Genomic DNA, 26537 nt, shown 5'->3' with positions numbered 1-26537 from the left:
GACTGACGTGTTGGAGACGATGCCCTCTGCGAACTCGCACACGTGGACGAAGAGCAGCAGGAAGGTGAGGATCCACCGCATGTTGTGTCCGGGGAAATGAAGCCACGTGTTGTGATGGATCTGAACCTTGGAGCTCTGGCTGCCCCAACCTGGAAGACAAGATGGACGCTCTGAAAACGCCTGGCTGGACCTAGCCCCGCCTCCAGGCGCAGCTCCTCCCCCACTCAGCTCCTTCAGACTAGCCAGCAGCAATTAGCAAACACCCAGACACAAATTCACACCTGCAGTTTTTGTTAACGTTTCATACGTTTTTCATTGAAAGAAAATAATTTGGAAAAATGTTTTTTTTATGCCTGATTTTATTTGTTGTATTGTTGCCATGTTGGTCCTTAAAACACCAAAAATTCCACTTAACTTTATATTTTGGTCCGTCTGATGATGTAATCTCTAAATATTAAACTATTGATAATTTGATCAGTTACTCTATAGACTTTTTATCAAATACCTTTTTACTCTTGAGTAATTTCTTACATATGTTTACTCTGACTTGAGTAAAAATATGTTGAAGTAGTGCTACTCTTAGTTTTTGGGTTCTCTGCCAACCTCTGTATTTGATACACAGCATTTTTATGACAACTAAAGGTAACATAGTTGGAAACACATAATTCTGCCCCTTTAACGGAAACAAAAAAGCAACAACATCGTGTCAAGCTAGGCTCGATCTGGGACATTTTCTCCAACGACTGATTCATCACCAGCAGATCTCTAAACTCCAGTAATCCTGGTTCAGCCGCACTTTAAAGCTGCTTAAAGTTCTCACAGCGAGGCGGGTAAAAACAGGAAGTTGATGCCAACTGCACATCTGCCTTGTGGAGATTCCACCAACCCAACACCAACCCAACACCCACCCAACACCAACCCCAACACCAACCCAACACCCACCCAACACCAACCCAACACCCACCCAACACCCACCCAACACCAACCCAACACCAACCCAACACCCACCAACACCACCCAACACCAACCCAACACCACCCAACACCCACCAACACCACCCAACACCAACCCAACACCAACCCAACACCAACCCAACACCCACCCAACACCAACCCAACACCCACCCAACACCACCCAACACCAACCCAACACCCACCCAACACCAACCAACACCCACCCAACACCCACCCAACACCCACCCAACACCAACCCAACACCAACCCAACACCCACCCAACACCCACCCAACACCAACCCAACACCAACCCAACACCCACCCAACACCAACCCAACACCAACCCAACACCCACCCAACACCAACACAACACCCACCCAACACCCACCCAACACCAACCCAACACCAACCCAACCCCCACCCAAACCAACACAACACCCACCCAACACCAACCCAACACCCACCCAACACCCACCCAACACCCACCCAACACCCACCCAACACCCACCCAACACCCACCCAACACCAACCCAACACCCACCCAACACCCACCCAACACCAACCCAACACCAACCCAACACCAACCCAACACCAACCCAACACCCACCCAACACCAACCCAACACCAACCCAACACCCACCCAACACCAACCCAACACCCACCCAACACCAACCCAACACCCACCCAACACCCACCCAACACCCACCCAACACCCACCCAACACCCACCCAACACCAACCCAACACCCACCCAACACCAACCCAACACCCACCCAACACCAACCCAAGACCAACACAACACCCACCCAACACCCACCCAACACCAACCCAACACCCACCCAACACCCACCCAACACCAACCCAACACCCACCCAACACCAACCCAACACCCACCCAACACCAACCCAACACCAACCCAACACCAACCCAACACCAACCCAACACCAACCCAACACCCACCCAACACCAACCCAACACCACCCAACACCAACCCAACACCCACCCAACACCAACCCAACACCCACCCAACACCAACCCAACACCCACCCAACACCCACCCAACACCAACCCAACACCCACCCAACACCCACCCAACACCAACCCAACACCCACCCAACACCAACCCAACACCCACCCAACACCCACCCAACACCAACCCAACACCCACCCAACACCCACCCAACACCAACCCAACACCAACCCAACACCCACCCAACACCCACCCAACACCAACCCAACACCAACCCAACACCAACCCAACACCCACCCAACTCGAAGGGGGCACAGAAACCAGATCCTGTTCTAGAGGATCCAGATTGTTGCCACCATCCCGCTCCCATCCTGAAAACATTCCAAACGCTGAGGAAGAGGAGGACAGCCGTACCAATGAAGAGGATGGGGAAGGTGATGAAGAGCAGGAAGACGTGAGGAACCAGGTTGAGCGCGTCCACGAAGCAGCCATTGTTGAGCACACTGACGTTGATGCCGTATGCACTGGGAAACTTGTCGCCACAAAATGACAGCGGCATGCCAGCAGCCATTGGTTCCTCCCAGACCCGGAGTCAGACTGGCAGAAACAGAAATCCGTCAGGTCAGCGTTTTACTGCCACGGAGCGTCACAACACAGGCATGACTCTCAGCCGTGTGAAGCCGTCAGAGCTATTCTAGGACAGTGTAAAGCTGCTGATTTCAGGACTGGAGGGCCGGTGAAACGTCCAGATCCGTCTCTGATTCAACACACCTGAGTCAAACGATGAGGTCATCAGCAGGACGAAGGTTCGCTCAGGTGTGTTGGACCAGGAAGAACCTGCTGTCAATAGATGATAAAACACAAAGGATCGTTTTACTATAGCAAAGGGTTTGATGCTGAGCTAAAGATGGCGGCCATCTTTAATTTACATTTTTAACTAAATATCAGTGATACTGGATGGATGGATGGATGGATGGATGGATGGATGGATGGATGGATGGATGGATGGATGGACGATGATATTGTTCTGGGTTTTTCTCTAACAAACATAATTTCAGTATTTTTAAATTAGAACTTCTTCCCGTTTTCTTCATCTAAATATTTCTATTTATAAATAATCAGATCAGTGAAAAGTTACAAGTGGAAATTATATTTTTTTCAAAACCAATAAGAAACAAGATACTAATCAAATTTATTTAAACTATTTTAAAACAGCTTCCCGTTTGAATCACATAAAATTGTCATTTCTAAGTCAATTTTTTAAATTCTTTGTTTCCATCTTTATTCTTATTCACCTGCCAAGTTTAATAAAGCGAATTATTGTAAAAATAAATAAAAGTTTACGATAGTTAGATAAACTACATGGAACATTAATATCTGGGGTTTTATCAGAGCAACATTCATTTCCAGCCTAATTTACCAACACAAACTGTTCTCTACGCGTCAATAACCAAAATTATTCACAAAGCTAACGTACATTAACCTCAACAGAGTTGCTAAAATTAAGAAAATTTATTAAACCTTCGATAACAAAAGTGTCTTACCTGGAAATAAAGGGATTATCCCGACTGGCACCGTTTCATTCCGGCTGAATTTTAATTTTAAAAAATACAGCAGATAGAGAAAAGAAGCAGAAGAAACAAAACTCAGTGAGAGTTGGAGAGTTAACAGAGGGGATTATTTTTAGCCCTGGAAGTCAAGAGCGAGATCAGCTGCTCCAACTCAATGCGCGCTGCCGACGGCGTCAAGGCAGGACGCCCACGAGACACAACTTCCGGCTACAACCTTCAGAATAAAGGCGTCAACTCTTCCTTTAAAGATGAACGTAAAACACGTTAAAAAGCTTTTTATGGATATACACAGAGTTTTGATGGTTAAAAATTAGCCAACAAGGAGCTTCTAGCTTTTACCCAAACATGTTTGGAAGAAAATGTTAGCATAGCTTTGCTAGCTAACGTGGTATTTTTTACACTTAAACATTTAAACTAATCAAATGGTATTCAGTCATTGGGAAAATCTATAACTGTGTGTTTCTGGATTGAAAATCTCATGGCTGCCTGTGATAAAAATAAAAGCTAATAGCTAGAATTTGTTTTTCCACTGTCCTTTAAAGTAGCCTTCAGGTATGTCCTGTTGCCTATAGCAACCACAATGGCACTAATCACCAGCTGGTAAAAATGGAGCTCAAAATTAATCAGAGTTTAGTTTTAATACTTACTTGATCATCTTTATTAACTACATACTGAATTGATAAAAATAAGATAACTCATAATAATGTTCTAGTAAAGCTACAATTAAAACTCTACTCCACTCTCACTTTGTCCGCCACAAGAACAACAATCTGTTGTTGCTGCTTCGCTAATTAGCTAATTTAATGGCTAAGGGACTAAAGCTAACTGACATTATTTCTCTGTATCAGTCATGTTCACAAACAGATCCTGTAGAAGTAGCAATGCTAAATAAATGAGTATTTATGTTTAAATGCTAATTTCATGCTACTTCTACTGCGTTTGATATGGCAGCCATGTTGGATTTTGAGGGTCAGGTTGCCAGGAGATTTCTCCAACTTACATCTCTGACATATTAGCTTTTATATACATGTCCAAACTTACCTGCTGCTCTGCATTTCAGTTAATTTATAAATCATTAAATCAGTTTCACACATTATCAAACGACCATAGGTTGCTTTAGGATAAAGATTTAAACAGATGGATGGACAAATTAATAAAATTAAGAAATAATTGATAAAGTATACTCCTTTCAATTCATTATAAAATATTCAAAAATACTGTGAAACAATAACGTCACAACTGAAAGCCTAACTGCACTGCAAGTACTTCTCTGCTTTGAGTTGTTGCTTTATTTTGAAGGCAAGAATTGATTCATTTCCGCTAAAAGTCCGTGTAATTTCTGCTAACTTGGTGCGATGCTGCCTCATATCAGATTTCCAAACTTGTACCAGTTTGGCGGTGAGAAGAGTTTATAATAGGCTTCCTCAAGGGTCCTGACATGAGGGCCAACAAATAAAGTTTATAAAAATAACTATTTGCAAGGCTGATCGTTCCTGAAGTTTTTATTTATTTTACTTCAAATAAAAAAAAAAATACAATAAATAAATTATATCAACCTTCAGTCAAAAAATGTGATGCACTTTCTGGACAGGTTTTTTTTAAGAAATAGATGTTTAGGATTTTTAAATCACCATCTGAAACGCATGCAGCAGCAGGCAGGAGTCCCACGCTTGCTGTGGGATGCGGGGGAGCAGAAGGACCTTGGATGCGGTCAGCGGGGTGAACTCATGCAAGCTGCACGTTTCAGAGCAGCGACAAGAAGCGCAACCCTGACACATAAATATGAAAATAAAAGATCAGAGCGTCACGAAGCGATTTATCCAGCAGCGTCCTGCTACATGACTCACTCCTATTTACCAAAATAGCTTTTAAATATAAATAATTAAACATTTCACTAAAAAACAGAATATGTGTTGGTTAAATTTGGATTTGGGTTGAATTGAACATCTAGTAAGAAAACGTTACCTATAAATAACCTAAATTTGAATTTTTACGTCTTAAGTTTCCTAGATGAGTGTAAATTAGTATTAAAATCTGCTAAAATACACCAGATCAGCGCTTTTAATAGAAGCCGAATTTAACTCCTAACTCCAAATATTTTAAAAATTTAATTAAGTTTGTATTCAAGCCGCAGTTTTTACCGAGATTTAATTTAAAATAAAAATAGAGCGATTCTTAAATGAAGTCTGGTGTCATTCACGTCAAGAGAACGTTCTCTGAATGGAAGACGTCGCGTGTCAGCCTACCGAGAGGATGCTGCTGCCTCAGCGTGACAGACAGAAATCCCGACCTCAACACCAACCCGGCGCAGGATTTCGGGTCAAAGCGTCCCGTCCTCCCGGATCTTTACGTCCCGTTTGCGGTTTCTTTAAAAAAAAGTGCGGTTTATGCTGAAGGTGCGGCGACAGGAAATGCCTACATGTTGAAATTCCTCTTCAGTTATGGCGGAGGACGCGCAGCTTCCCGCAGATTGAGGATTTTAGCGATTATATTAGTGGCAGCTCATGAAAAATAGGTCAAACTGAAGCAAAAGAAGCACAATGGACGGGTTTATGATAAAAATAATAAGATAATGATAATTAAAAGGTACTCACCAGCATTTTCAGCCTCACAGAGCGGATTTCTGGTGGGAATTAAACAACAACAAAGGAAAAAAATAACACCTGCCGACCTTATCCAGGGCCGTAGCTAGACACAGGGCCGTGCTAGGGCACCCCGACTGGAGATTAAGTTCAGACTTATATTAATGTCAATATTTATAATGGGTATAATAGCATTCACCGATCTGATAGTTGAATAACCTAAATAAAAGATTAAATCAATAAACATCCTTTTTATTGAGCTCATGTCTATTTATTAAAGAATTTAGCAGGAAAAGGGGTTTTTGACTTGAAAATAATTTTTTCAGTATACATTTTTCAATTTAAATTAAATTAATTTTGATTAATTACAGGCCTAGAACCTGAGTTATGATAGTTTTGGATTTTTCATTACGGTTTATTTTTATTTCGTTTTTGACGTTTTTAGTTTGTTTTCTTAGTTTTTATCAGTTATGGAGGTACTTTTAGTTTTTCCGTTCTTTGGTTAATTTTTAGGTGCAGAATTTTAAAAAGTCACAGTATTGTGATTATGTTGGTAATGAATTATATAATTTTATTTATGTATCTGTTATTGTTGAACAACAAATTGATTCTGGTGTTTTGGTCCCAATTGTTGCGAATAGCGTTAGTGGAGTACCGTAAATCGCCAACAGCTGACGCAAACTGCTCATGTTCTGGGGGAAAAAAGTTATTTTACATCAGTTCAACAGGCTAATAAATGAAATTAATAAGCGCAAATTATTTCTGTAATTATTTCAGCATGTTTTAGTTTTATAAGCGCACAATATAGTTCTAGTTGCATTTATTCTCCATTTAATTGACGTTTTTATTTCAGTTAACAAAAATGTTTCTCAGTTTCCGTTTTTGTTATTTTATTAGCTTTATTTCACTGTAATATTTATCAACATCTGAAAAATAAAAAATAAAAATTAAAACAGAAACACGTCCCCTTTATTCGCCTTCAGGGTCGGTGACATTCGGTTTTTAGAGCAACGTTTTGCTGCAGAGACATTTTGATTAAAGGTCAGCAGTTCAGGATGGAGAGCCTGGGACTCCGTCTGCTGCAACTGGACCAGAGGAAGGGCAGAGGTGGGAGGATATGTGTGTATGTGTGTGTGTGTGTGTGTGTGTGTGTGTGTGTGTGTGTGTGTGTGTGTGTGTGTGTGTGTGTGTGAGAGGAGATTCCCATCTGCAAGTGTTTCCCAGGAAACAGTGAAGGGAAGACGCTGACCTCCATCTTCTACATCCACACAATCATTTCCTGTAGACTCTTACCCGAACTTTAAACCCGACGTTAAAGTCAAATGTTTTACAGGAAGACATGTCGCTTCAGGTCCTGACATCGTCTTTCTACCAGAGAAGAAGAAAAAACCAACAGCAAGAGAAACCAAACACCTTTAACCCCGGTGTCAGTTTCACTGTGACCCAATAAAATGGAGAGTTTAATATAAAAACTTTTCTTTAGATGTTTTAAAGTTGGATCAACACTCCCTAAATTAGCTTATTTATAAAATTTGTGTTTATGTTTCCAGCATCATGTCATGTTGAGGTTCCAGCGTGAGAAACTTCAGAGCTTGAGGCCGGTACAGGAAGTGACTGTTCTTTCTGCTGATAAAAGAACTAAATTACAAATGATTCATCTCCTGAGAGCAAAACCAAGAAAAAAAGACTCAACTTCCCATAAATATGTAAGGATCCCAAATTCCTCCCAGCAGGAAAATCTCCTAAGTTTGAACTTTATCAGCAGAAATATACAAAAATGTTCATTTATTTTAGCTAATATTACTGTTGCATCCTTTTCTAGTTGATTTGCTCTGATTGATGCTTTCCATATACTTATAGAAAGAGCAACATTTTGAAATTTACTCAATGGAAACATGACAATTTCTAAAGCAAACCTTGTTTTTTGATAAAGGTTTTGGCATAAATTGAGAAAATTTTATTTGTGGTTGTAACAAAATTGCTTTATTTTTGCAAAACTGCGACAGAAACACTTGAGCAGAAAGAAACACGTCTATAGAAAAATATCCTAGTAAAGGAGAAGTGCAGGCTGAGCAGATTTACTCAAGTAAAAAAATACACATTTTGAAATGTACTAGAGTAAAAAAATGACAAAGTAATTTTCATCTTTAAGACAACAAATTGACTTTCGATAAGTCCATTATTGTATTCTTTTGCTGACAACATGCAGAAATAAACATACTGATAGTTTTTCTCCAAACCAAATCAATCAGGATAATTTAGATAATACAAGACAAAAACATGGAATTATTTAAAATAAGGATAAATGGGGAATGTTTTGAGTGTCTGAACTTCTACTCTAGAGAATGTGAGCACTTCTTGTTCCCACCACTGTGGTTCTGATCCGGGAACCTCACTGTGGTTCTGATCTCGGTCCAAACCTCTACAGAGAAGCACCGACAGGGCATCTTGATAAAACCGCATCAGATGACGCATTTAGAAGAAACTCAACTTCAAACTCTTTTTCCTTCGGTTCATTTCAGACACTTTTCAGCCCAAAACGATATTTTTTATTTACCACATTTACTGCAGTAATATGTAAAAATATTCCTTTGTTCAAGAACCTCAAGTCAACAATAAAACTATAATTATTAGTTTAAGTGAGCAGAACATGTAAATTTAAGCCGCTACAAACAAATAATCATATTTTATTCTGTCTGGTTGTCTCACAACAATCTATAACCGATTCTGGTCAAATTACAGTGAAATCCCCGCGTGCGGAGAGAAAATCCGCTCAAATGATTGGTTCTGATGTCATATGACTGAGACAATGTCGCCCTCTTGTGGCCAAGGCGAAGAATAATAAAAACAGGGCAAACTTAGGACTCAAACTGTTTATTGATTTCTCCATTTTATAACATTAAAATGCATATATCTGGGTTAAATCTGATAGATATTTAGAGAAAATTTGAGAAAAAAAGGAGGATCTGATCCATTTGTAGATACATTTACTGATTCTGTCTGGGGCTCTTTTGGCAAAAAACAATCAATAAAACATTAAAGATTAGGCAATAACCACAATTGAATTTCTAAGGGTATATTGGATATCTAACAAAAGAAATTAAGTGGAATCAAATTTTGTACATTTAAATTTTTAAGAAATCAAGATTCAGCTTAAAAAGAAAAACAGATTTTTTTTTAAATTTGCATAAATATATACAGCAAGCAACTTACAGAAATTATGTAAAATAAACTTTTTAAGTCATCATTAATACATTATGTAGTTCTGGATGAAATAGAGTCTATGATGTCTCCTGGTTCACCTCAGGAAAAAAATATTTACATTTATTTCAGAAAAGAAGATCAACAACAAAACCGACAGAGAAAACTAAGGTTTACTTGGCTGTCAAAATAAAACAGAAAAGTTCATAATGGGTCATTTTTCAATTTGATGCAAACCAAAAGCAGCTTAATATTAATAATAATAATATTAATAATAACATTCTTTATTATTCTATGGAACAAAATAAGAAAATACAGAGAAATCTTAGGAAAACCATCCAGTTCACTAATGGGACTGAATCTCATTATTAGAGGATTATTCTGTTAATGATTCTTTATAAACCCAGTAAAGATTCACCTCCAGATTATAAATCCTCAGATCAGCTGCTTTACTGGTGGTGACAACAAAGAAACATGTTTTTATGGTGATATTGGCCCAAAGTTTTTGTTTCTGATCCAAACCTTCTCAACAAAGCGACCGCAGCTTGTTTATGGCTGCGATGTCTCACCTGTGTGAGTTTTGGTGTGAGCTCTCAGTTCGGTGCTGCTGACGAATTTTTTCCCACACGTGTCGCAGTCGAACGGTTTCTCCCCGGTGTGCCTCCTCACGTGATCCTTCATCTGGTGCAGGCGGATGAATCTCTTCCCGCAGTGCTCGCAGGCGTGAGGTTTGTCGCCCGTGTGCGACATCATGTGTCGTTTCAGCTTCGAGGCGTTGACGAACTTGTTGCCGCACAAGCGGCAGACATACGGCCGCTCGCCCGAGTGCGCCCTCCGGTGGCACAGCAGGGTGTTGCTGTGTTTGAACTTCTCGCCGCAGGTTTTGCAGGAGTGCGGTTTCTCGTCCGTGTGGATGGTCACGTGCCTCCTGAAAGCCGACGGGTCGGCCATGCTTTTTCCGCAGACGTTGCAGAGGAACAGCTTCTTGTCGCCGTGGGTTCTCGTGTGGAGTTTAAGATGGTCGCTTCGTCTGAACGTTTTCCCGCACGTCTTGCAAGCGTGCGCCTTCGTCCCGGCGTGGGTCCTCATGTGGACTTCCAAAGACAGGCGGAGCCGGAAGATTTGTCCACAGCTTTTGCAGGAAAGCGGCTTCCTGCCCGTGTGAGTCCTCATGTGGCGATCCAAACCGAGCTTCGTTACAGCCTGGCCACAAATGTCGCAGAAGCTCGCCTTCGCCCTGCAGAGGTTCTTTTTCCTGGAGGCGTCGGGTTTCAGAGACTCTGGAGCAGACTGACTCTCCACACTATTCAGCTGTACCTGCTGTAACTGTTTGCTGGTGCAGGGCTCTTCCTGGTCTTCCTCCTTAATGGGTGTTGCCTCTGGATAATCCTCCTCCTCTTTTTTAATCGGCTCATCAGAAGTGGAACTCCTCTCCTCGTTAGAAAGTTGCTCATCAGGCACAAACTTCTCTTCTTCTTCTTTAATGTCACGTTGTTCCCGAAGGTCTAAAAAAGGGACAAGAGAATTCAGTCATTCAAGTATCTTCAAAGATTATTGTGGACAGTGATCCTGTGGGCAGGAAGGATTTCCAATAGCAGTCCGTCTTGCATTAATTGTGAGGAGGCCTCTGACTGAAGGCTGTTGCTGTGCGACAGCCTCATGACCACCATGACACGCCAACAGCTCGACATCCAGGCAGCAGAGACGATATTCCACAGTAACAGGTCCTGGACCGCATCATTAGCTGTTAGCATCTCTGCTAATCCACCTCCTTTGCTTTTGCACTTCCTCTTTAAACAGGAGGATGATGATAAAATTGACTTGTTTTGAGCTTTGTATCATTTCTTTGATCAAACCAAAACAGTTCAGCCTCAAATAGAGGGAAAGACGTTTCCAAAGAGTGGAAAATGTTTGGGTGGCGGCAAAACATCATAGGAGGTTAGCTAAAAAGTGAAGCTAATCATGGAAGAAAAGCTAATCTTCTAGGATAATCTACATTAGCGTGCTGCTGTTTTTGTTTCGCTAATTCATTGTAGCTAGGTTAGCGGTGCTGCTGAGGCCTTTTAGCGTGAAGCTGGTTTTTATTCTGATGCCGTTTAGACATTAGTCCGATGTTTTCCTGAGGATGTCCTAACACGCACACCGTACTCCTCAGCAACTCCCCAAGCAAGGTCAACATGCAAGGAGGGATTGTAGAGAAAAGTAAAGGAGAAGGTGAGCTCTTATGGGGTTCCTGTCTGCGTCTGAAGGAAACCAAATGTTTCCAAAGCCACGTGATTGGTCGATCACGATGAGAGGAATAAACACAGGTAAAGCCTCGCAGGTAAATGAATCTGTTCCCATTATGGAGCGGGAACAGATGATCTCAGGCCCGAAACAACTAGATTCTGGTTTCAGTTCATCACCAAAGAACAGATGTGACATATTTCCCTACCTGCTCTCTGCGCATCAAACTCGGACTTCATAACATCGATCATCTTCTGCTGAAGGCGGCTCTGCTCCTCACACCGAACCACCGTGTCTTCACACGCAGAAAGCACTTCCTCCCCGGCCGCCGCCAGCCGCTGCGTCAGAAACTCCCTGAAGCCGCGAAGAGCCGCCATTCCGGCTGCAAAAGACGCCAAACAAACCGCGAAGCTAAGCTAACTGCCTGCAGACAAGCTAACAGCAGCTCCAAACCAATGTTCGCATTGTTTCTCTGCTGTTTCTGCTGCTTCCTCTTCTTCTGAACAGTGAACCTCATGGCGCCCTGCCGCCACCAACTGGTGAGGAGGGGTATTGTCTTTGTCAGGCCAGTTACAGCGCTGCGAAAATAATGAACGAAAAACTGATTTATTTGGTAATTGAATAAAAAAAAAGTTAAAAAAAGTTAATGTGTTGATCAATGTCACACGGACTGATACAGTTCAACGTTTATTTCTGATTATTCTGTCATAATAGAGACCCAAACATCAGGTATCAAAAATGAAGGAAGGATTTTTAAAAATACTTAAAAATGATACATTTGGATCCACAGAATGAACAGCTGTAACACGGACAGTCACAAAGGTTACTTGGTAAAGATGATTGTTCACAAAGTCAAATATTAAATAATAATAAAAAAAACATTTCTTGATCCCAAAGGAAAAGTAGATTTTGTTGTAGCTCATATTATTCAAGTTTCATAAAGATTTGTTTTGTAAATGTTGATGGTTATGGGCAGGAAAGATCTCCTGCAACAGGAACTGTATTTTTATCAGGACGGCAAAAATCGTGTCATGTTGATTTATTTGGTAGTGGAAATCAAAAATTAAAGAAAAATCATTGGTTAATCTCACGGAGACTGATATAGCTCAATGTTTATTTGTGTTTATTTAGATTATTCTGGCATAGCCAAAATTTAGATATCGAAAATTAGAATAGTGAATAATTGTTTTATTCTAGTAAAGTGATATATATTAATTTTAAGCATCACCTCCAGGATCCACAGTCGCCCCCGGAACAGAAAAGCCTCATTTATGGACTTGTTGATCCAAGTGGCTGCTTCTGATGAACAACAAATACTGGAAATCAACAGAGACGTAGCAGCAACAGTGAAGCACGGTGGTGGCAGCATCATGCTGTGGAAACGCCTTTGAGCGGCGGTACGTCCTGGAAGGTTTCTGGAGGCAAAGGGACGTTGATGAAGAACAACTTCAGCAAATCCTGTAAACAAACTGTTGGAACGACGGAGGAGATTTAACAAGACATCGACTCCAACCGTCTAAGACACGGGAGCTCAATACGTCGATCGCGGAAAGGTTTTGAGTCGATCTCGGCAGCAGGTGACAAACTGGACGCCGCCAGGACGCTGAGTCCAGCACTTCCTCCTCCGCAGGCGTATCAAAAATATTCACTAAGATCCTAAACGTTTATAGCTTCATTAAAAAAAGAAGAATTATAAAAAGTCAACGAAACATGTTAAAATTAATAATCTCAGTAATTTTGCAGAACTCAGTGCGTTTCGGTTCCTTAACACAAAAAAAAAGTAAAAGAAAAAAAAGCGACTCAAAGACCGACTGACGATCAAAGCAGGAGTTTAAATTAGCTATTTAACCACCGCTGTGTTCATGAGAGGCTTATTAATAATCCAGAAATAAATATCAAGCCTGGAAACCTGATATGTAACGGACTGAATGTTTTTAATGTAATCTTTGCTCGGCTTAAGCGCAGGTGGTTGCCACGGCAACGGGTGTGATTAAACGACAAAAAGAAAGAAAGAAAGAAAGAGAGAGAGGGGGAGGGGAGGTGGATAAAGAGGGTAGTAGTGGCTTTGAGTTTATCGTCTTTTCAGATTGTTTTACCTTTTTTTACCTTTGCTGTGGCTCATCACACCTGCTGTAGTTTCTGAACGTTCAATAAACGACAAACTTGGACTGATTACCTCGTTCGTTTGTGAGCATACGTCACAACAAACATCAAATAGGACAAATATATTTAATTAAGTTTTAACAAATTCTACCTCGATAAATAATTATGTGAAATTAAATGAATTATATCCCGACTTCAGAAGATTTGCCTTCACCTTCACTGGGCTCTTTGGTTCCTCCTATCAGTCTGTAGTTTCTCATATCGACGTCATCAAACCAATTTTCAGATCCACCATGACTGACTGACACCTGCTGGCGTCAGGTTAGCAACCAGCTTCTGACTGAGAAACCAGTAACCAGAGACCAGAAACCAGTAACCTGCTCCCAGTGTCAGAAGGAACTGCATTAGGTTTTCTGTCACTTTATTATTTCTGCTATAACTGATGTATATTCACATATAAAATAAGTCAATAGAGTTTAATTTGCTATTTTTATGTCTTTGTGTCATGAGGTAGATCTCAGGCGGCTGGTGAGAGAAAAAGTAGATCTTGGTCTCAAAAGGTTTGGGCACCCTGGTCTAAGAGCTGCAGAAATAAGTTGACCGACAACCAGGCAGATATTCTGGAGAGAACAAAGCAACACAGAGGTCAAAGTTTGAGACTTAAGAAAAATATATTTGCACTAAGAAAAGCAGCTAAAAGGATGAAATGCACCTTTATGTGAATGTTAAAGAAAAGTCGCTAATTAAACATGAGCTTGAAAAAAATCCCACTTAAGCAGAATAAAAGAAAAATGGCCAAAGTTTTAGTTTTAACGGTTAAAGAAACACGATCAAATCTATAAATGTACAAATCTGTGTGCAATAGCGAGACCAAAACAAAACTCTGGGAAAACAACTAAAAATTGTGACATAAAAATAAACAGTTTCCAAAAAATCTTGTTGAATTATAGATGGACTGTTTCGCTTTAGTGAGTGAAGGCGATCAATGAGATGACAGACAAAGAAAAAGCTAAGCTGTAAGATTACTCGGTTGTTTTTATTTGGTATTTAGGAAGAGCAAAGACTGATTTATTAGATTAGTGAATCAGAAAGCGGTTCGAGTCCGCGGTCGGTCCTCCGTGTTGACCAAACGTGTGAAGGAAGAGAGGACCGCTCCGGAGAAATGAGCCCTGACCGGCTTATTCACCGACAGCGTCCGTGTGTTTACTGCCAGCAAAAACCTCGCCCGTAGCGATCCAACAAACGGCTGCAGCGCGATATTTTCACCTGTACTGTGCTCCAACATGCCTCTGCTAACGGAAACAACAGATGTATAGTTTGTGTGAAGCGATTTTATGTATTTTAGGAGAGGAAATGTGAAGAAAACCCGGCGCTCGCTGCTGAAAATCACAGCGTGTGTGACAGGTCCGAAGGGTCCTGGGAGGAAAAGAGAAAGTCCCGCGAAGCAAACCAGAGGTTAGTGTTGAGACAGGAGGGTTTTCTTCCGGTTACCTTAAGATTTACGTGCCAAGAGTTGAATTAGTTTGTGATTTTGCTCGTAAAACGAAGCGGAGAAAACACAAGTGCGGCCATGTTTGAGGCAGCGGCGGAGCGCGCGGGCTGAGTTGTCTCTTCACGGTTCTCATGGATGTTATAAGTGGCGCCTCCTGCTCCGAGCCGGACACGTTGAGAGGAAGATTGAGTGAGAAAGATGGCAGAAGAAGCTCCAGCAGCGGTGAAAGCCCCGGCGAAAGCCCCGAAGAAGAAGTCCGCTCCCCGGGCCAAGAAGGACGGACCCAGCCTGTCCAAGCTGATCGTGGCCGCCGTGGCCGACTCGAAGGAGCGCAAGGGAGTTTCTCTGGCGGCGCTGAAGAAGGTGCTGGCCGGGAAGGGCGTGGATGTGGCCAAGGCCAACAAGCGCATCAACACGGCCGTCACCAAGCTGGTGACCGGAGGAACCCTGAGCCAGACGAAAGGCACCGGGGCCTCCGGCTCGTTCAAGCTCGCCAAGAAGGAGCCCAAAGCGGCCAAGCCGGCCAAGAAGGTGGTGAAGAAGAAGGCTCCGGCCAAGGCCAAGAAGCCCGCCGCCAAGAAGGCCAGCACCCCCAAGAAACCCGCCGCCAAGAAAGCGGCGGCAGCGGCCAAGAAGTCCCCGAAGAAGGCACCGGCCAAGAAAGCCGCCGCGGCCGCCAAGAAGGTGCCCAAGAAGAGCCCCAAGAAGGTGGCTGCCGCCGCCAAGAAGCCGAAGGCCGCCAAGAAGCCCGCGGCCAAGAAAGCGCCAGCAAAAAAGCCCGCAGCCAAGAAGGCCAAGAAGTAAGCATCTGTCCCCAACACTGCTTCATGCACCAAAGGCTCTTTTCAGAGCCACCACCTCCACACGTTAAGGCATCGTTCCTCACTCTGCACAATTACTCCATGCTGCACTTGGAACAACGTTCTGTACAACTAGCAACGTTACAAACATGTAACGATGTTAAATACAAGTAACAATGTTGGACAAATCCAACATTTTTACTTATTAGTAGCGAATTTGTGACATTTCTCACTGGGTTCAACTAGTTACGATGTTACATTTCACTCTTTATCGCAGCTCAATCCAGTTCAACTTGTTGGATTTTTACCTACAAACTATTTTACTGTCGATTGCAAAAACTGATCTGCTGTCATTCAGCTGACACAGTACCATGAACAATGAAATGATGATTCACCCCATGGATCAGAACCACAGAGAACAGTTTTCATTAAATTATTGTTTTTACTGTATTTTTTTAAAGAGAAGCATGTAAAGTACTGAAATGATCGCTTTACTGAGCCTGTCTTCATTTATATTTATCTCTTAGCTGTTGGCCAGATCACTTTGAAATGAGAAGAACTGATTTAATGTTCACAGACATGAATCTGGATCCGTTTTACTGAGATTGTGCACATATATTATATAATAATTAACGTCCTCAATCGTTTTAATACTGAGCATTGCGGTTAAAAAGCAAAGCATTTTATAATAAGGATCCGTTGGTAGAAAATCCAAGTTTGTTTTCCCTGAAACTGTAAACGCCTCCTCTTTTGTTAGTTCGATTTCTATGGCGCTTTATTTTGAAATTTCAAATCTAGCCAATAGCCGAGTCCGCTGCGTTTCACTACGTCAGCAATATGAGCCAATCAGAAGCTCCCTCGCGCCCACAGCGTCCTTATAAAGCCCCGCCGCCCGAGTGGCGCTTTCATCCGTTCACCAGAGTAAAGCGTGAAGCAGAAAAGCGAGTAAGCGCCATGGCCCGAACCAAGCAGACCGCCCGTAAGTCCACCGGAGGGAAGGCGCCTAGGAAGCAGCTGGCCACCAAGGCCGCCCGCAAGAGCGCCCCGGCCACCGGCGGAGTGAAGAAGCCTCACCGCTACAGGCCCGGTACCGTGGCTCTGCGGGAGATCCGCCGCTACCAGAAATCCACCGAGCTGCTCATCCGCAAGCTGCCCTTCCAGCGCCTGGTGCGAGAGATCGCCCAGGACTTCAAGACCGACCTGCGCTTCCAGAGCTCCGCCGTCATGGCTCTGCAGGAGGCCAGCGAGGCCTACCTGGTCGGCCTCTTCGAGGACACCAACCTGTGCGCCATCCACGCCAAGAGGGTCACCATCATGCCCAAAGACATCCAGCTGGCCCGCCGCATCCGCGGAGAGAGGGCGTAAACACTCACCCGGCCTCCACACGGAACCAACGGCTCTTTTAAGAGCCACCGACATGCCGACAAGGACAAACTTCCTGCTTTATACTGATAACATTTAGCCGAAGCTGGTCAACTTCAACACATTTACACACTTCAGTAAAACATCTACAGGATGATGCATGAAGGGGAAACGAGCCGCTGCGCTCAATTACTGCCACCTACTGGCGGTGGTGCACAATCACTGCTGTTAAAATACTGCAAATATCCACTCAGACTCAAGAATAAACCCTCCTTCATTCATGAGGAAAACACGATTGATTTCACTACCTCATTCAGTTGCTTGCTTCACTCTACGTCACTTCTTAAAAAGTGACGTAGACCCGCCCACTTAATCTGCATTTAATTTCTAGAAACTCAAGAAGGCAAGGAAGACTTGACAAAAACACGCCAAGCTGCAGCATCTTCACGACTAAATGATGTTATACCTGGACTGAAACACTGGCTGCTTCAGCATGGATATCACATTAACATGGAAATAGGAAAACTACAAACACACAGATGATTTCACAGACATTTCCAAATCTGCTTGGGCCTCAATCCACACCAAAGGTCAACACGTACAGAACTGGATCAACATCTGGAGATGTTTTATTTAGGGTGGATTGAAAAACATCCAAGAAACAAACCGGAAACATTTACCAAGCTGAACATCACTGGAGTTATAAAGGTTAAAATGTGATGTCCAAAATTAATCTGTTCACATAGAGAAAACCTGCTATGTGCAGAAAGTAGAGCAAACGGTAATAATTTAAAACTTTTATTTAATACGTTTGAAGTGAAATGAACACAAGATTCTGATGAGACAGGCTTTTCTCTCAGGTCCATTTGTGTGGCCCTTAAAAGGGCCGTTGTTGTGCTGGTGGTAAGCGGCAGGTTTACTTGGAGCTGGTGTACTTGGTGACCGCCTTGGTGCCCTCGGACACGGCGTGCTTGGCCAGCTCTCCGGGCAGCAGGAGGCGCACGGCCGTCTGGATCTCCCTGGAGGTGATGGTGGAGCGCTTGTTGTAGTGAGCCAGGCGGGAAGCCTCGGAGGCGATGCGCTCGAAGATGTCGTTGACGAACGAGTTCATGATGCTCATAGCCTTGGAGGAGATGCCGGTGTCGGGGTGGACCTGCTTTAGCACCTTGTACACGTAGATGGCGTAGCTCTCCTTCCTGGTCTTTCTCTTCTTCTTGCCTCCTTTGCCGGCCGTCTTGGTCACGGCTTTCTTGGAGCCCTTCTTGGGCGCGGACTTGGCGGGTTCGGGCATCCTCACGGCTTCCTGGGAAACAGCGTCAGAGAATGATGTGCGCAGGCGCAGGGACGCTTCTTATGCAGGCTGCACGCTAATCTCACTGTGCCGTCGCCTCCATCTCATTGGCTCAGCTCGTCACGCGCTCCAAGCGGCCGTTGGCTCTCGCGTCTCCGTTGTCTGAGCCGCTTCGGCTGCTCTGGCTCAGGACTTCATCACCGGCCGCTTTCTACCTGTCATGGCCGACCTGGGGCCTCAAATGCTTCAACTCGTTTACGGCTTTATCTGAAAGCACGTGATCTCTTATAAGTCACATTTTCCTCTTACTGATGGCTCACAGTTGTCTTTGACGTGATCACAATACGCCACCGTCAAACTAAAACACAACAAAAAGTTCACCACATGGTAAATGAAAGTCATAACCGTCCACTGGCTAATCCAAGACTTTGTTGATCTAACTTTTGTAGACGGTTGGTTATAATGGTGTCAGGTGAGTTTATTGAACAGGTTTATGGAAGAAAGTTTGTCAAAAATTTCACGAGAAGCTGGAAAAGGCTCCAGGAAATGATGCAGGTGCAGCCAGAGAATACAAAATCTGCTATATTAGAACACGTGTCAAACTGGAGGCCGGGGGGCCAAATCTGGCCCGCCACAGCTTTTTATGTGGCCCTTTGGGCTCCAGATTACGTCAGTTAGTCCCTCCAGTTTTTCTCAAATCTGCAAAATTCATACAAAATCCACACAAAATCAACAGATCCCCACATTTCTTTTCCAGGTTTTTTATAAAAAATTCTTCTTGAAATTGTCTGAAAACACTGGGTTTAACCCTTGTGATTGTGAGGACCGAGGCAAACGATACACGTGTGAGGAGTCGGTTGGACCCCATTTCTGGACACAAGGGTTAAGTGACGGCTGCCTCAGCATTACTTCATGTCGAGCTATTGTCCATGACCGATATGGCGAGTAATAACATTTAGCATCATATATTTTCAAATACAAAACCACAAACATTCACAAAATCCTGGACGGACTGGTCAGTGTGAAAAGATGTTCAATATTTAATTTGAAGAAACAGACAAACAGCCTTCATTGATATTTTAACAGCTTAGTGGGTTTTATACCTTCTGGCACTACTGGCCCTTTAAGAACCTTCAGGTTTTTGCTACAGAAGAAGTGAGAATGAGTTTGACGCCCCTGCATTAGATCAGTCCGTTCAGAAAACAACATCTGACAGCAGTAAGTTAAGGAACAAGTTGGCGTTAGTTTCACTACATCTGATTATTTCAAGTGTTATTAATGGTCCAGTGTAAAACGAAGGAAACATGTCTTGAGAAGTGTGGGTGGCTCTTAAAAGAGCCGTTGTTTGTTTTGTGCGTTTGCGGTCGGATGAGATTTAACCTCCGAAGCCGTACAGGGTGCGGCCCTGCCTCTTCAGGGCGTACACCACGTCCATGGCGGTCACCGTCTTCCTCTTGGCGTGCTCGGTGTACGTCACGGCGTCACGGATCACGTTCTCCAGGAACACCTTGAGCACGCCGCGGGTCTCCTCGTAGATGAGGCCGGAGATACGCTTGACTCCGCCGCGGCGAGCCAGGCGGCGGATGGCGGGCTTGGTGATACCCTGGATGTTATCGCGGAGGACTTTACGGTGCCGCTTAGCGCCGCCCTTCCCGAGTCCCTTTCCTCCCTTTCCACGGCCACTCATGATTCTCTCGCTGTGCGTCGATGATGATACACTGACTCCGGAAGGCTGAGCGTCCGGATTTAAATACATGTCGCGGACCTAAGTGACGACAGTCGGCCAGACGCGTTTCTACTTCCGCCTCAAGTTGCCAACGACCAGCGGACACATTTCCGCTCCGAGAATTGGATTGGAAAATAAAACACCGTCAAACTAGGAAGCGCCTGCGGAGTTGTGACGTCTCAAAGTCTCCTCGTGATTTCACGTGGAAATAAAAGCAACATAGAAACGAAACAAAAATTTGACTGTAATAAATCCCAATTGTCTATTTTCCTCATGAATCAACCAACAGTTCTCACAATTATTGGGAACCGTCCAGTAAAATTACTGCATTTTGAAGCAAACTCGTGGCCGTCTTTTGAAATTAGCAAACATGTTGAGAAAGTACTTAACTTGCTCAAATGATAAGATGTGAATTTGTAATGGTCGTGCTGGTATTCTGGGCTTCTACTCATTTTCCTCGGGTGTTTTTGTACATGCAGAAGCTTATTGACAAGCAGCAGATCCTTCTTTAAGAACCACTTACAGGATCTGGAGCTCATGGATGTTGGCGGACTGATTTTATAAAGGCGGTTTGAGCAACGGAATAACTGAAGGTCTGTATAAGACACTTAGTATTTCCCATCTTTTCCCCTTTTAAGGTCAATCACCTTTTCCCTCCCTCGGTTTTGACTTCAGATGACTGGTGTTAACCGGGTTTTAATCCATCTCATACTTTATGTATCTCAAGTATATTGTAGAAACTTTGACCCTTCAGACAGAAGTAGGTGGCTCTTAAAAGAGCCGTTGGATTGTCGCTCGGGCTGCGGACGTTTACTTGGCCTTGGCCGGTTTCTCGGTCTTCTTGGGCAGCAGGACAGCCTGGATGTTGGGGAGGACGCCTCCCTGAGCGATGGTCACGCCGCCCAGCAGCTTGTTGAGCTCCTCGTCGTTGCGCACGGCCAGCTGCAGGTGGCGGGGGATGATCCTAGTCTTCTTGTTGTCGCGGGCTGCGTTCCCGGCCAGCTCCAGGATCTCAGCGGTCAGGTACTCCAGGACCGCAGCCAGGTACACCGGAGCTCCGGCACCGACGCGCTCGGCGTAGTTTCCCTTGCGCAGCAGCCTGTGAACACGGCCCACGGGAAACTGGAGCCCCGCACGGGACGAGCGGGTCTTGGCCTTAGCTCTGGCCTTGCCACCGGTCTTTCCGCGTCCAGACATCTCGTTTCGATCAAACACACTTTCACTTTCACCAAACGGGAGGAAAGAATGCGTCAAACAGGAGCGTCGGGGATTTATACCTGCCATCTCTTCGCTGATTGGCCGCACTTCAGCACAAACGTAATCCTCCAATCAGAATAGCGGGCGTCAAGTTCTCACAGCAGACACAACACTTCCGCTCACCGCCGGATGGGGCCTACAAAATAAAACACCGAAGCCTGGAGGCCTAAGTGATGTTTTCGGAGCACAAAAAGGCTGAGACTAGGCCTGTCGCGATAAACGATAAATCAATTAATCAGACGATAAATTAAACCTATCGACCTCATTTTAATTATCGGCTTTATCGTCTCTTCCGGCCTTTTTTCTTTCTGTTGATGACACTGAATAAAAAAAAGGCTCAGCTCCGGTCCCTCCACTGACCCTCCCTTCCTTATTTCCTTAGTCTAATGTCCAGCACACATTACACGAGTTGTCGGCCCATTTTCAAAACCAAACCACATGTAAGAGCCATATGAATAAAATGAATGATTATTGAGGTGACGGGAGCGCATGCCTTTGACACTTGGGTGGTGGGTGTGTCGAGGTTGGGCGTGGCTGTCACTGAAGGTATGAATGCGAGCCATACTGGCGTGCTGGCTTATTATGTTTGAGGAAGTGGGTGCACCGGGTGGTCATAATTTCTGTTGACCGTGTTTAATGCCGTTTATTGTTGGCACTATTGGATGGTTTGGCCTGGTCAGTCAGTGTAAGATCTGAAGCCAAGACAATCAAAGTGAAATAAATAGTTGATTGTAACAACAAAGAAGCGGCTTGGACTTATTTGAAGCACGCGTCGGACAGTTTAGAATTCCCCGAGTTATCCCAGTGCGGCTCTCAAACATCTTTAGCTTTGCCGCACAATTACCACACATTAGCCGACAGAAATCAAATCCTAGGTATAACGGGTTCGTCGTGCCTTGTGGTGTCCAGCTACATGGGCACAAAATAATGGCTACAAGTCCAGTTAACTAATTTTAAAACCAGGCATTAATCAATGCTTTACTAGAATCTACCTGTGATGCATGTGGCTAGAGTCAGCGTAAAGTCCTGATATAATGAAAATCATTATAACCTATTTATGTCATGTTAACAAAGAACCGCTGAAAACTTACCGGGTTTATCAGCTGAGGTAGCAATTTGGCTCCAACTCCTCTCCTTGTCATTTCTATATTCTTTGCACAAAATGTTGAATAAACATTAATGATACCACAAATCATCTCCGATGTCCGCTGGACTTCGTGTTGCACCGTGTCAGCTGTTTGGGATTCCCCTCAGTAATTTCCCCTCAGAAAGCACGGAGGAGAATCCGCGCTTTCTCCCGCGTTAAGCTCCCAGTCGGGGAAAAACCCTGATTTAGATCGGAGCGGCCACGACGATCTACCGTAACCCACCACACACTGCAGGATGTGCAGTGGTTAGATCGGCCAACGTTCTAAGATTGTCACAAGGGGAAAATAGAAGCAAAAATGGTGTAGTGTGAACTATTGCATCAGGTAGTGGGATGTGACCATCTCCTCTATTTAAATCTAGTGATTACTGAAGGACAATATAATTTACAGACTTCATAATCTGCACTCTTTTGGTTGAATGCAGTATTTATTTCCACTTTGGCTTTATGTTGTTTAGTTTTTATTCAAGTACGTTTTTTGTTAATGGAGACTGAGAATCCATTTTATTTTTGTTTTTGGTTTTATTTAGTTTATCAGTTCCAGTGTAACGTGTTCTTTTGAAAATAAAGTGTATATATCAGGAAATCGTGTGTATTAGTCATTTCCATTAAATCAGTGTCAAAAGGTCTTGAAACAATATTATCGTTTATCACAATAATTTTTTAGACAATTAATCCTCCAGCAAAATTTGTTATTGTGACAGGCCTATCTGAGATAAAATTATATTTGCATATATTGTTCTGTATTTGTGATGTGAGCACATCACAGATACTTACTGATAGACAAATAATTAAACTTAATGCTTAAAAACAACAAAGCAAGTAAATTACAGTATTATGAAAAAGTTGATGATCACTCTACAAAATTTAAAAGTGTAGAAACAATGGGGAAACAACTGAATTGTGTTTTTTAAAATATCTGTACAAAAACACTCCAATGTTCTCAAACTCTTTAGCTGACTGAGGTTTAGATGTTTTGATATTTACTGTTGTTAATCAAATATTAAACATTAATTGGATTAAGAGATTTGTAAATAATCAAAACTCCATGTGGGATATTTTCCTAAATCTTCGGTTCAGTAAACTAAGTCGCTCTAAATGTTTTATTGCGTTGTCGTTTCTCAGTTGTAAAACTTTCAGTCAAATTAGTTACATTTCATCATCAGGTTCTATGTTGGACTTTTCTATATAAACACAACTACTGTTGTCATTACTGCATCACGTGGAAAAATGTTTATATAATACATAAAAACAAATGATTGTTTCTTTATAAATGGGTTGATAATAATAGTAATTTGATAAATCAGTTACTCAGCAGTAATGGTGAGTGGTATATGAGCATTTCATTAACAATAATGACATAGATATATCTAAAAAATAATTTTAATTGGTCATTAAATCGGTTCCTCGTAGTTTACATTGTTTATCATAAAACATCTAAACGATCTAAACTGTCATGACTCCATTTCAATCGAAGGAACAAATATAATGCAGCAGAAATTTACAAACAGGTTTATCAGAACTAAACAGCACAGAGACGGCCTAGTCAAAGTGTTCAATGATATCCATAAAAATACAGACTGTGGGAGAACCACAGTGCTGGTTCTGTTGGACCTCAGTATTGACCATGACATTTTACTGAACCGACTGGAAACTTGGGTCGGACTCTCCAGTCCAGTGCTCAACTGGTTTGAATCCTACATAAAGAACAGAGATTTCTTTGTTTCAATCAGAAACTTCTCATCAGAGAGGTCAAAGGTCACATGTGGGGTACCCCAAGGTTCAATCCTAGGACCCCTTCTTTTCAATATTTATATGCTCCCACTGGCTAAGGTTATAACAGGAAATAGGATTAGCTACCACAATTATGCGGATGATATACAGCTCTACATTACGATGTCACCAGGTGACTCTGGACCCATCCAATCACTGAATAGATGGTTAGAACAGATAAATATGTGGATGTGCCAAAACTTTCTGCAGCTGAACAAAAACAAAACTGAAGTTATTATCTTTGGACCTAAAGAGGAGCGAACCAGAATCAATGCACAGCTTCAGTTATTACAACTAAAAACCAGCGATCAGCCCGAAACCTGGGAGTAGTGATGGATTCTGACCTGAACCTTCAGAGCCACATTAAGACAGTCACAAAGTCGGCCTTCTATCACCTGAAGAACATCTCCAGGATTAGAGGACTTATGTCTCAGCACGATCTAGAGAAACTCATCCATGTGTTTATCTTTAGCCGCATTGATTACTGCAACAGCGTCTCCACAGGTCTGACTAATAAATCAATCAAACAGCTGCAGCTGATCCAGAAGCTGCTGCTGCTGTTCTGACTAAAACCAGGAAGATGGAGACATAACACCAGTTTTAAAGTCCCTACACTGGCTCCCTGTAGCTCAGAGAATAGACTTTAAAATACTGTTGTTAGTTTATAAATCACTGAACGGTTTAGCACCACAAAACATTAAAGTCCCAGAGGGTTAGAATCCCAGATAAGGACGGGGTACTGGTGTCGTCCCCCCTGGTTGAAAAGGGGTGCGGGTTTTAATGTTTTTATCTTTCTTAATATTTTTTCTTCAAAATCTCTTTCTCTTTCTTAGTGTTTAGTCAATGTCACATACTGTTTTTTAATCATGTAAAGCCCTTTGAAATGCCTTGCTACTGAAATGTGCTATACAAATAAAATTTGATTGACTGATTGATTTAACTTTTGCTTTTTTTTACTTTATTCATTGTACTTTGACAATTGCAAAAGTTTAAGATCCACACTATCAATGTCTGTGATTGTTTCTTATTTTTTGATAATATTGTGATATTTATCTTTGTGTTAAAGCTCCTCTATGTATGTTAGTTGATGCTATTTGTTTTGAAATAAAGTTTTAAAAAATCCAACGCTGCAGTGGGACTTCCAATACAATACTGCCACCTTGTGGCCTTTTTCGTTAACGGCATGAAATGCTATATTAAATATTCCTTTATTTTCTGTTTCATTAACTGAATATGATCTGAATTATTATATTGAGAGATTTCTTGTTAAATCAATCAGAATAAACCAAAGATGTTTAAGGTACAACAGGATTCCCATTTGTCAAAAATAATATAAAAATAAAGTGTAATAGATTTTTCCAAGTCAGTTTTTCTGAGTTGTCTTATTTTAATTTACCTCAAGAAACTGCAGCAAACTAATTTAACTTAATCCTCAATAATAGGTTATGACAATAATTTACCTCCAGTTGTTCTTTGCTCTTACTTTAGTTGTTTTAAAGAACAAGTGTTGTAGGAACATTTACTAATTTCACAGAATATTTTATCTAAAAAAGTGATCCGTAATTATTCTTCCAAAGTTTAGCTGAACTGATGCTAAAACCGGATTCTTGTTTAAGAGTGTGTTACATAACAGATTCAGATTTATTACAATCCCGAATAAGAGATTAATATCACAGCAACTATATTAATATAAATAGTTTCATATCATAAATACTCTGAGATCAGAGGGTTGGATTTTACAGAAAAACATAAACAAAGCGCTTTCTTCCTCTGGTTTGTCCTGAATGCGTAATTAGAGAAAATCTCAAGTCATCATTTGAACATATTTTATAATACTTTTCAAAAAGCACCGGATTGTATGACTTACCACAGCAGAGCGCAGGTTTCCTGACATATTTACAGCCAACCAGAAGAGGGCGCTAAAACACACCCATCGCATTGTAACTACAATACATATTTTAGCAGGAATTTAGCTACATTTATAATACTCTTTACATAAATACACATAAAAACTAAGAAAGTATGAAAAGCTCCAAAAGTAAAAATAATAAAAAGGCATCAAATATAAATCAATACATGATCT

At 42.4% G+C, this 26537-nt stretch overlaps 6 protein-coding genes and 1 pseudogene across 12 annotated transcripts in view; 2 read left to right on the top strand and 5 right to left on the bottom strand.

The window, feature by feature from the left end:
* The window catches only part of abcc9 (ATP-binding cassette, sub-family C (CFTR/MRP), member 9), a 49060-nt gene extending 43132 nt beyond the window's left edge, over positions 1-5928 (bottom strand). For 4 of the 7 annotated variants that reach the window (XR_014086151.1, XR_014086152.1, XM_081604280.1 and 1 more), the window contains exons 1-5: positions 5741-5926; positions 3468-3511; positions 2695-2763; positions 2338-2520; positions 8-149 (exon numbers count right to left, since the gene is read on the bottom strand). Coding sequence is in view for 3 of the 7 variants with exons in the window: in XM_081604280.1 (XP_081460406.1) it covers positions 8-149; positions 2338-2494 (299 nt within the window). In the remaining 4 variants the exon portion in view is untranslated. Of the gene's footprint in view, positions 1-7; positions 150-2337; positions 2521-2694; positions 2764-3467; positions 3512-5740 lie in introns of all 7 variants that reach the window. The other 3 variants (XR_014086153.1, XM_081604282.1, XR_014086154.1) reach the window with 2 other exon arrangements.
* A 3006-nt stretch (positions 5929-8934) lies between these two features.
* Positions 8935-12026, bottom strand: LOC103460783 (uncharacterized). The gene is made up of 2 exons (XM_008403091.2): positions 11712-12026; positions 8935-10782 (listed from the first exon to the last, which is right to left on the bottom strand). Exons 1-2 carry the CDS (start codon positions 11878-11880, stop codon positions 9827-9829), a joined length of 1125 nt encoding a protein of 374 aa, XP_008401313.2. The 5' UTR covers positions 11881-12026; the 3' UTR covers positions 8935-9826.
* LOC145550164 (histone H1 pseudogene) lies at positions 12014-16381 on the top strand (annotated as a pseudogene).
* A 100-nt stretch (positions 16382-16481) lies between these two features.
* On the top strand, positions 16482-18002 carry LOC145550165 (histone H3-like). The gene has a single exon (XM_081603939.1). It carries the CDS (start codon positions 16736-16738, stop codon positions 17261-17263), a length of 528 nt encoding a protein of 175 aa, XP_081460065.1. The 5' UTR covers positions 16482-16735; the 3' UTR covers positions 17264-18002.
* Positions 18003-18042: 40 nt separating this feature from the next.
* LOC145550166 (histone H2B 1/2-like) lies at positions 18043-18643 on the bottom strand. Its single transcript, XM_081603940.1, has one exon. The coding sequence runs from the start codon at positions 18549-18551 to the stop codon at positions 18177-18179; it is 375 nt and encodes a 124-aa protein (XP_081460066.1). The 5' UTR covers positions 18552-18643; the 3' UTR covers positions 18043-18176.
* Positions 18644-18952: 309 nt separating this feature from the next.
* On the bottom strand, positions 18953-20886 carry LOC103460790 (histone H4-like). Its single transcript, XM_008403098.3, has one exon. It carries the CDS (start codon positions 20305-20307, stop codon positions 19927-19929), a length of 381 nt encoding a protein of 126 aa, XP_008401320.2. The 5' UTR covers positions 20308-20886; the 3' UTR covers positions 18953-19926.
* A 24-nt stretch (positions 20887-20910) lies between these two features.
* LOC103460786 (histone H2A-like) lies at positions 20911-21505 on the bottom strand. Its single transcript, XM_008403093.3, has one exon. It carries the CDS (start codon positions 21472-21474, stop codon positions 21088-21090), a length of 387 nt encoding a protein of 128 aa, XP_008401315.1. The 5' UTR covers positions 21475-21505; the 3' UTR covers positions 20911-21087.
* Between the last annotated feature and the right edge of the window lie 5032 nt (positions 21506-26537).

The sequence above is a fragment of the Poecilia reticulata genome, chromosome 23 (genome assembly GCF_904066995.2).
Source record: "Poecilia reticulata chromosome 23, P_reticulata-male-v2, whole genome shotgun sequence".
NCBI lineage: Eukaryota > Metazoa > Chordata > Actinopteri > Cyprinodontiformes > Poeciliidae > Poecilia > Poecilia reticulata.
This window is presented reverse-complemented; position numbering and strand designations above follow the sequence as displayed.